This window comes from Onychostoma macrolepis, chromosome 07, assembly GCF_012432095.1.
Source record: "Onychostoma macrolepis isolate SWU-2019 chromosome 07, ASM1243209v1, whole genome shotgun sequence".
NCBI lineage: Eukaryota > Metazoa > Chordata > Actinopteri > Cypriniformes > Cyprinidae > Onychostoma > Onychostoma macrolepis.
The window spans coordinates 406972-417878 of record NC_081161.1 but is presented as its reverse complement, the minus strand read 5'-3'; the positions used below and the strand labels follow the sequence as shown (position 1 = coordinate 417878).

The following is a 10907-nucleotide window of genomic DNA, read 5'->3' as shown; positions in this document are numbered from 1 at the left end:
ATGCCTTCATCCAATCCCAGTTCCAAAGAGAATGAAACATTCCCAGTTCCAACTTCACTTAGAGATTCACTATCATGCCTCAATGTCATATGGTCTGATATGTCTGAGACAGAAGACCTTAACCCTGACGCAGCTAGACAGCATCAAGCTGACTTTCTTAAAGGAACCCCGCCAAAGTGGCATCATTTTTACACCTCAGTGAACTTACCATTGGTCGAAAGGGATGGGTTTAATGATTTAATACATTTAGTTGAGAAAAGAAAAGGAAAACGCTATCTCATCACTGATATTTCTTTTCGATACCAGCCTGGCAGTGGAGGCTCGACTCTGGCCATGCAGGTGCTTTGGCGTCTCCGGAAAGATCTCAGATGTGCCAGAGTGATCGATTCAAAACTAGACACTAAAGAGCTGTCAAAACAAGTGGTGGACCTTTTCCTGCTGTCCAGTGAAGAACATGCGAAACAAAATCGAAGAACTGTGCTGCTGTTACTGGACACCAAAGAAAAGACGGACAATGATCTGCCAATCAAGAACATTCTCTGTGGAAACCTGACTGAAGAAATCCATAAGAGGGGCATCAATACAGACACACCAATTGTGATCATTTTAAACTGCATCCCTACAGACTTCACTCTCACGGACACAATGGTTCTTCCCCCAAAACTCTCAGAAAGGGAAATAAGACAGTTCAAGGAAAAAGTTCTGCAACAGATCCGACTACAGAGAAAAGGCCACTGGAAAGTTACAACCATAAATCTGTTCCACCAGAAAGACAGCGGCGGACCAGCACTAACTGAGGAGATACTGAGAGACTTGAGAGAAGAGTTCAGATGTGAAACCTGGACAGAACCATTCAAAACCGATATCACAGAAAATAAAGAGTTTGCGAGAGAGATTGAAAAAATGACAAATGCATTGCTCAGTATATATGAAACACATCAAAACACTGTGCTTCTCCTGTTGGATCACACAGATGATAAGCCCCTACGCTACTTAATAAAGAATCTGCAGTCAAAGCTTCAGCGTGCCGATCAAACCGACCATCCTGCATTCATCATTATCAATGCTGTGAGCAAGAGCACTGTTCGAGCAAAAGACGACGTGAAGCTTAAAATGGAGCTCTTACCACAGGAGCAGGAGAGGTTTGCTCAGAAAAGGCTGGAGCTGAAAAAGAAATTCAAGAAAATGTCACTGAACTTGCATGCTTTTAACATAATGCATGGAGGTTTCAAGAAAGAGGACGCAGAGGCAGTGATCACAGACGAAATGAAAAAACATGTTGATAAAAACCAAAAGTCCAGCAGCACAAGACTTCTCAGTTTTTTGGCTTTGATAAATTCATACGTCCCAGGTTCACACTTGTCAAAGCTTTTGTGCAAGGAATTCATTAAACAAGAAGAATGGTCCACTGATGAGGGAAAACCTTCTGTGGAAATGATAATGAAGCCTTTTGAGGATCTCATAGTAACATACTCTGAAGGAGAACAGAAAGGCAACTGCATACGCCTGGCACATCCAATGATTGCTGATGCCTGTCTCAAAATGTTCAATGAGAGCAAACTGACAAGATTTGATATCGCTCTTGACTTCTTGAACAGTTTAGTGAAAGGAAAGCAGAGTAGCTATGTTCAAATTTGCAAGAGCATGCTAGTCACAAGACTTGAGGGACTGATAAAAAAGGAAAAGTTTTCCAAACTGATTATTGACATCTTGGATGAAAGGGAAAATAACACTAACCTGTGCATCCGTTTGTTGAAGTTGGCTTCAAATTTGTTCTCAACAGACCCTTTTTATCCTCAAGCACTTGCACGTTTGTATTACATTGAGGTAAAAGAGCAAAACAAATATGAAAAGGCAACAAAACAGGCAACAGAAGCTATCAGAAGAGATCCAGAAAAATCTCATATAAGAGACACATTGGGGCAAGTTCTCAAACACCACTTGCGAAATCAATCTAAAAAGCCATTCTCAGACATTAAAGTGTGTTTGGCCATTGCACAGTCTGCTGCTGATGCATTTAAAGAAGAAGAGAAAGCAGCTCAAGTCGAGTCAGAGGACAACACCAAATTCAATAACAGGGGCTACTTTGGTTTTCTTCAGGTTTGCAATATCATTCATGACCTGGGCCCAAAAAAACCTCTTGAACAAGAATACAGCAATTTAATCAGTGGTCTCAGAGGTGACGTTGAGTCTAGATATGATTTCTTTGAATGGTACCTTGCCTTTTCAAGACCAAGCATCAGTAAAGAGGAACCGGATTACTTTTGTAAAGATGTTGAGGACTGCTACATGCACTACTTCAAACAGGGAGAGCAGACTAACGAAATGACTCTGAATGAGAAAAAAATGAAGTCTTTTGGAGGACTACTTCATTTCCTAAAATCAGACATCAATGTGCTTAAAGAGAATCAGAGTGCACTCAAAAATCCACAATCTGAACATGAAGTGGTTCTCTACATTCTTGCCAACATTATCTTGAGTCAGTCGGGTGAGCCGTGTGAAGAAGCAGAAGATCTTCAGGCCAGGTTACAGGAGCTTTGGGCAACAGAAACTGAAGACAGACGCCCAGAGTTTTACCTCTTGGTGCTTTTGCTCTTTTGGCCTGATGAAGCACAGCCAGCGATCGCAAACCCTCCAGACCTTGAAAAGTGTGTCCAACTTATGAGTCAGTCATATGAGAGAAAGTATCAGAAATACCTTCATGGTCGCTACCTGGTGCCTCTGTTCTTCTTCGGAAAAGGTAAAGGATTGCAGAGACTGCTCCATACCTCAAAACTGCATCAAGCTGATCTGGAGCTCCTCACTGAAGGAGATGAAAAAGCAGAAACCAAATGTCTTCAGCGCATCAACGGGAACGTCGAGAATCATAAAGTGTTTGCTGTTATAGAGGGGCAACAGATTCCAGTCACTCCTCACAATCAGGTCAGTGTGTACAAACAAGGCCTGGTGTCTTTCTACCTTGGCTTCAATATCAGAGGACCCATTGCCTACAACATCAGACATGAGGAGAACTGTAAGTAAAGCAACACTTTAGATTTCAGACTCATAAAACACTTCGTCATATTCATCAAACATTTCTCAGAAGTACTGTGTCAGCTGTTTATTGTTCTCAGTGAAAAATGCAGTCTCTTTTTCTCTGCAGAGGTCATTTCTGAATTGCATGACAGTGATTTAACTGCTGGACTAGATGACCGTGGGATGGAATGAATCTCTGCACTCAAATGGCACATCCAGGACAAATGTTTACATGTCTTCTTAATATTTTTGTTTCCAAGTTCTGAAGAAAGAATATAAGTTATAAGCAGCTATAAGTAGAGTTTAGTCATGGCACATGATATTATTCACTTATTGGTTAGAGGAATATAGAGGATCCATTGGGAGGGGTTGCTGTTGGTTTTTATTCATATTCTATACATTTGAGATGTATTTTTATCTGTTGCAGTGTAGTTACATTTAGTCCAATAGAAATCATTTACAATATCTCTTGCTTTATCTGAACAACAGCCCAACAAGTGAGCACTGCTTTACCAGTAAGTTGATTATTTCTTGTTCACAATATGTAACCTTGAGAAATGTAACCTTTGTTTGGGGTTTGGCTACATTTATCTGAATAAAGTAACATTACAGTTTCACTTGTTGTCCCTCTGCATTCAGAATGTACGTTTTAGGGCTGTGTATCTCCAGCAAAGTCAAGATACGATACAAATACCAACTGCACTGAATTCCACCTCAGCAGTATTGAGTAAAAAAACTGTTTATTAAAGGTGACCTATTATGCAAAATTCACTTTCGCATGTTGTTTGGAAATAAATGTGTGTTGGCAGTGTGTGTAGGCAACCACTCTATAGTGATGAAAATCCACCCACTCCTTTTTTCTAAATTCCCATAAATCATAAGCAGTGTCTCCCAACGACCTGTTTTCAGCATTGGTGCTAATGTGACATTATATTAGCCACAGGCCCCACCTACGAATGTTGACAGACACTGCCGTTTTAACATAGAACCGTCCTGAGCGAGTTGTACACAGTCTGCCATTGCTGCACTGACGAGAATGTATCCCAGGCGTTTTAGGTGGACTGCAGCTGGATGTATGAATCCACATAGCTTTCTCCATTAACTCCCGGAATCTGAGCTGCTGAAGACGAGGTGGATTAATTTTGTTTTTGAAGAAAATGCTCCCTCAACTCTACCAAAATCTGTTTATGTTTGTGCGAATCATTTTACACCGGACTGCTTTGTGAATGAGGGTCAGTATAAAGCAGGTTTTGTACATAAGTTGCTCCTGAAGGATGGAGCAGTGCCAGCTGTTTGTGATCCAGCTACATCTCCAGAAGAAGTAAGTATAATGGGTTTGTTTTCCAAATTGCCTTTCTGATAGAGCTTCCTGGCACTCTGTAAGGCTAATGTTGCTAAAGCTACCATTGTCTGTCTGTTTTCACTGATGCTGCCTTCACATGCTACCAGAATGATCGTGAATATCCTGCAAACAAGCTTGCACTGTCCCTTCACAGGCCCACTTAGGGCTAGCCTAAGGGCCCCCAGAGGGCTGCCAGCATAGGGGCCTCTGAGATTTTTGCTCATTGGCAAAACATTAACCCTTTAGTGCTGGCCCTGCACGGGCAGCCCTCACTTAGCCCACACTATTAATCTACAACAGGGGTGCCCAACCTGGTCCTGATCAAACACACCTGAACAAACTAATTAGGATCTGAAGCACTTGATAATTACAGACAAGTTTGTTTGAATTACTCTGTAGGAAGGTAGATCTCCAGGAACAGGATTCACCACTGATCTATAACAATATATCTGTTCCACTTTAAATACTTTTCAGCTACTATAACTTAAGTCTTTGGGGAAAAAATAAATAAATAAATAAATTATGCAACTGAAATAGATGCAGTTGAAGGAGTGGATGCCCAGCTGCCAGATCCTTCATATTTACATTAATTATATTATTACATTATTTCTTGTTTGACTATTAATCAAGTTATGGCAAGAGTGAAATGTATAACCTTATGTGTGCTTAAGATATATTAAAGAATCCTGCTTTATTCTGTACTTCCAATCTCTAAGATGATGACTTCATAGTGTGTGTAACGAACCATTACCATACCTATAAAATTCTAGCTAGGGCTAGGCGCAGGGCCGTCGCCAGAACATATAAAATGGGATGGGGGGGGGGGGGGTTCGTTTTGATAGGGGGGCACACTTTTTATAATCGGAGGAACAGACATACACCAAAAACAATAGCATCCCGTATTGTAACTGTCATGATACATGGATGGAGCAAACAACTCGGTGAACTCTCTTTTAACTTTAACACGCACACTGATAAAACAATCTCTCTGCATTCAGCGGCTGCAACCCTGGACCCCGACACAGAACAGCCAATCACAATCTAGCATTCACATATCGGAACAGTGACAGAAACAGACCAAGCTCTATATAAAACAAAACACTAAAACAAGATCATTCAACCTACAACAATTAGATGAACCACAAAAAAACCATTTACAATATGTCTACATACTTCGTAAACATGCATGAGTCACAAAAGCCTTTCAATTCCGCCAACAAAATAAAAACAACACACGCGGCATAGCAAAAAAATATAAAGCACTCACCATTAAAATAGTTGAAGGCGGCGAGTCTCTGTGTAAAATTTCCTGAGAACTTTGTCTTTCCACTCACTGAGACACTTGCGTGCTAGGTCCTTTTCGAAAGCAAGCTGAATGAGCTGGGCCTTACGTTTGTGATGCATACATAGATCGTCTGTGGTCTGTGAATACATTCCTCAAGACTGAAAATGAATTTTCACACATTGCGGTTGAAGTGCCAAATGTTAACCCGATCAAAGCTGTCAGAACACCAGGCATTGCTTCTAATGTTTTATGGTACTTTGAAAGGAGTTTTTGTGTTGTCCATTTCACGTTTTCCTCTTTTTTTATTTGTGTAGAAATAAAGTGTTTGGCAACAATACATTCCGTCTCATGGATGGTCAACTTCGTTAATGACATGATGTGCTTGAGGAACTTGGGATCCAAAAATTGATCGCTCTCTGGGTTCAAAGCAAGCTGTGTGTTGCGCTCACCGAAGCGATGATTGATTTCTTCAAGAAGCGTGTCAAGTGCACTGCAATAAAGCCTTAGTAGCTCTGTCTTGTCATTGTTCTTTTGTCCTGTTGTTTCTTCAACCAGATACTGGTGTAAATTCTTATTTGCTGTGCGCTGCCGCTTTGAAGGTGCAGGATTAACATCTGAATCAGTGACCGTATCCCGTAGCTCTGTGAACTCGGCCTCACAGCGGAGTTTACTCACACACTCAGCACTCACAATCAGTTGCAACCCAGTCAGCAGGGCCATGTCCTCACTCTGCAAAAGCCTGTTAGGGCCATCCAAAAGCATCAACACCTTCTTTACAAAGTGTGCAATGAACATAAACGCAGGCTGAGAAATTTCCCTCAAAAGTCCAGTGGCCTCCATCCTCACCTCTGCACTGTATGTCCGCTTTGCGTCGATCTCCGAAAGCAAGAAAGTGATCTCCTTGTAAGACTTAATGATTGTAGTCACTGTTGATAAATGTCCCGTCCACCTCTGCTCAAGCAGTCGCTTTAATCGCTCGCCTTTGTACTGTGCTGAAACTTGTACAGGGTGCAACAGACATAAAAAAGGTCAGTGACTGCTTTCTCTGCTGCCCAAGTGTTCACAACCACCAAGTGCAGTAGTGGTTCATGCAATGAACGTATGGAATTTCTCGGCCCAGTCTTTCTTGAAGTAATTTCTGCACGCCGCCGTGCTTTCCAGCCATGACCGAAGCTCCATCATATACCTGACTTAACATTTTTGAAGTGTTCAGGCCGACTTGGTGTACCATGATTCTCCCACCTCTTGTACAATAGCATCGGTCATCTTTGTTGGATCTTTAAACCACTTTCTAATATCCATGGCGTTTTGTTTGATTCGCACCTCACCGCCAAAATTTTATTTTAAGATTGCATGCACAGCTAAGCAATTTTTTTCCCTCAAAGGAATTACAAATGACGTAATTACGTAAACCTTATATCTGTTTGTGGATTTTACAAATATTTAACCAATGAAAAGACCTTGTGACTAAACCTCGTAAAGCCATTGGATCAAAATGTCAGCGAAACCTCGTAACTCACCCCGCCTCCATTCTGAATGAAGCGCGTGCACAGTCGGAGACAGATATCTGCTTGTTCACAATGCAAGGGTAAATAAATAACTGATGTTTGAAAAAACTACAGTGATTTCTTTACTCGAAACACTATGTCTGTAAAGGCTAATGTTTTTTGTGTGTTTGAAGAGCGGATAAGTTAGCATTTGCCGTCTAATTGTAGCCATACTTTTGTACGTTTTAAATATATCCTGTGCATAGCGGTTCATCTTTTATATCATGAGATTTTGGCCAAGTGTATTTTTTATTTTTTTGCGCTATATTTCAGTGCAGTGGTGTGCCGTGGGATTTTTAATTCATCAAAAGAAAAAAGGTTGGGAAACACTGTTAAAATATGTTCGTTTGCGGTCAACAAAATGATCAAACATGACGATTTAATTAGGGGGGCACGTCGTGTTGTCTGGTGGGGGAAATGCCCCCCCTTGGCGACGGGCCTGGCTAGGCATGAAGTTCTGATAAGTGCTCTCTGTGTTAGAAGAATGTCTCTGCCAGTTGTCGCCATCCTGACCAAAAATAGGTATCCGGAAGACACCTATCTTGTATGATCCCTGATCGCTGACGTCTGCCCAATCAGATGGAGATATGCTTGACGTCCATACGTGGAAATTGCCTAAGTTTATCTAGGTTTTAGAACCAATCAGAATTTTGCTGACTGATGTATTCACGCAATTAGCATCCTCTGTGTTTTTGTTTGTTTATTTGAAGAAAAAAAAAAAGAAGTAGTAAATGCACTCAATTCGTCAAGGATAACACAATAAAGTTTCAAATAAAACTTGTTTCCATTTTGGTCCTTGATGTAAAGCACAAACTCCACTCCCGGTAACAGGTATACTGGCAGTGCATTATAAATACAAAAATTACAATAAAATTCCACATTTACAAAAAATTACAATCACAAATAATCACAGACGTAATACAAATTCATCAACAAAACAACCTACTTAAGAGCCAACTTTTAGCTTTTAAACTAAAACTATCCATAGTCGAAATACCTTTAATACCCAGAGGTCATTTATTCCACAAAATTGCCCCAGAATATCTAAAAGACCTAAGCCATACATAGTTTTAAAATGACATAATGTAATATCCATTAGACTTTGCGTAGTTTTGTAACAATGTTGCTCATTTACCCTAGAAAAGTGCATTAAAATATAAAGGAGCTCTATTATTGATAATCTTATGTACCATTTTTAATTTAATATGTTCTAGTCTGCTTTCTGTAGGTAATCAATCAAGACACTTAAAATGGGAAACTTCCACATGTATAAAATGACTAAACCCTGAAACTAACCTTATCAATTTATTCTGAGATTGTTGTTACTTATCCAGCCAACCACAAGACAAATCAGACATCCAAGAAATACATGCATATTCGAAATGACATGACACTAAACATGATGCAAGTAACTTTATCATCTGTTTATCAAGAAAACTAACATGTCTGGCAAGAAATTTTGTTCTAGCATTAACCTTAGCCAGGACTTTCATAGCCATGCTTACACCACTTAAATCATTGTCAAGGATACATCCAAGATAATTAACGGAAGTTATATTTAATATTAAACAATCCCCCACCTTAACAGACAACTTAGAAACCTTATTAATTTTTTTAGACCCAAATAAAATGGATTCCGTTTTACCTAAATGCAATATCAGTTTGTTTTCAGAGAGCCAGTCTCTTACCTTACAAAGCTCCTTACCTAAATTCACTTGTATCCTACCAACATCCTTGTCTGAAATCAATAAAGCAGAATCATCAGCATATAAAAACAAATTACAATCACAAACTGCTTGCATGTCATTTACGTAAGAAACAAAAGAGGGCCTAAAACACTTCCCTGAGGGACTCAGAAGTTTCCTCAGAAAGAACCCCATCAATTTCTACCCTCTGAACTCTCCCAGTTAAATACGATTTCAACCAGGCAATCACTTTACTTGAAAAAACCCATGACACTTAACTTGTCTAAAAGTATTGAATGATTTACTGTGTCAAATGCTTTCTGGACGTCTAAAAGTACCATACCACACATTTTACCTTCATCTATCTGCCTCCCTGAAGTCTTCAAAGAGCTCCGACGCGCCACAGATCTGGCCCTCAGAGCGACGAAGGTGACAGCTCGGGCGATCGGCCGCAATATGGGTAATCTTGTGGTGCTGGATCGTCACCTGTGGCTGACTCTGACCGAGTTGAAAGACTTTCTGGACGCTCCCGTGAATCCCTCAGGTCTCTTTGGAGCGACGGTAGAGACGTTCACGGAGCGCTTCGTTGAAGCGCAGAAGCAGTCGAAGGCCATTAGCCACTTCTTACCGAAGCGCGCCGGCGCGAACCCTCTTGCGCTGATCACTGATACCAAAGTCACTGATACCTTCTGGGAAATATATTTTTCATTAAATACCAAAATTAGATCAATGGTACTTTCCCCACCTTCCCAAACTCTGGTAGATTTGTTTATTATTTGGGTTAAATGGAATAATTGGCATAATGACTGCAAAGCTTTACAATTATCCCCTGTTCTATTAGATATATTTGTATTAAAATCCCCCATAATAATACATCATTTTGCCAAATCATCGTTATTGTTATCCAGAACAAACTCAAGTCCCAATTATATCTGTTAGGGTATAATTACTGTTTTTTCTGTAATGTAAGCAGAGCGGCATACGAACTCGATTGTGAGTCTTGAAGCTGACTTCTGCTGATGAAACTGCAAACTATCTTCAGTAAATTTTCTTCATTTTTGATCGAATCTCCTGACTTCTGGTCTTCATTCAACACACCTGGTCCGAGGGTCTTTACTGTAAATTCCCCTACACAGTCACCACTACCCTTATGAAACAAAAATATATTGCAGTATATTGGAAAATATCATGTAATATATTAGGCAATGTATTCTCATATATGGGATTTAATATTTATATTTTCCAATATATTGCAATATATGCATAGACCATATATGTATATATATTGATACATATAAAAATATATATTGCAATCAAAACCAAAAAGGCACTATATTTTTACATGTAATAGTTTCTTTATATGCTTAAATATACTGTAATATATGCATGTGCTATATATATATATATATATATATATATATAGTTACATTTTATACTTTCCAAATAAACCATAGCATATGCATGGTATAGCTATATAATAAAGAAAATAGTGAAGACAAAAATCTGCATTACACAAGCAACAGTTTTATTGGAACAGAGTTGCACACTGTAAAACCTAACAGTGAAATTGCTAAATGAAATGAGTTAATTTAACTCAACATTTTAAAAAGTTAATTCAACTCAATATATATTTGTGATGTGAACTCAACAGCTAATTAGGTTAAGCAGAACTAAATCTAAATAAATTACTATAAATTATTTTAATCTGTTATTACCATACAGTCTATGATTATTACATCTAAATGGCAGACCACAAAATATTTAAAAGAAATGAGCACTCATTCATTATATCTAGCATTGTTTTTCGAGAAGTCACGTTTGTACAACATAGGGCTATAGGTTATTATGCTTTATATCTACTAAACTAAAATATATAATACCTTTCATAACTAATTAAATAACTAAGCCATAATATAATAAATACATAAATGATTTCATATTAAGCATAGATTAATAATTTTAAAGTAATTAATTTTACTCGAGACAAAATATTATCCGGGTGTTTTTCAAAAACCGCGCGCATTTTTCCGTCA

General features: G+C 39.0%; 1 protein-coding gene across 1 annotated transcript; it reads left to right on the top strand.

Annotated features, from left to right (window-relative positions):
- LOC131543418 (sterile alpha motif domain-containing protein 9-like) lies at positions 1-3583 on the top strand. Its single transcript, XM_058780723.1, has 2 exons — positions 1-3013; positions 3143-3583. Coding segments are annotated over exons 1-2 (3015 nt in total). The 3' UTR covers positions 3145-3583.
- Positions 3584-10907: the final 7324 nt, after the last annotated feature.

What these genes read in the sequence shown, in the direction of transcription:
- LOC131543418 (XM_058780723.1), top strand. Translation starts at nt 1, where the DNA reads ATGCCTTCATCCAATCCCAGTTCCAAAGAGAATGAAACATTCCCAGTT.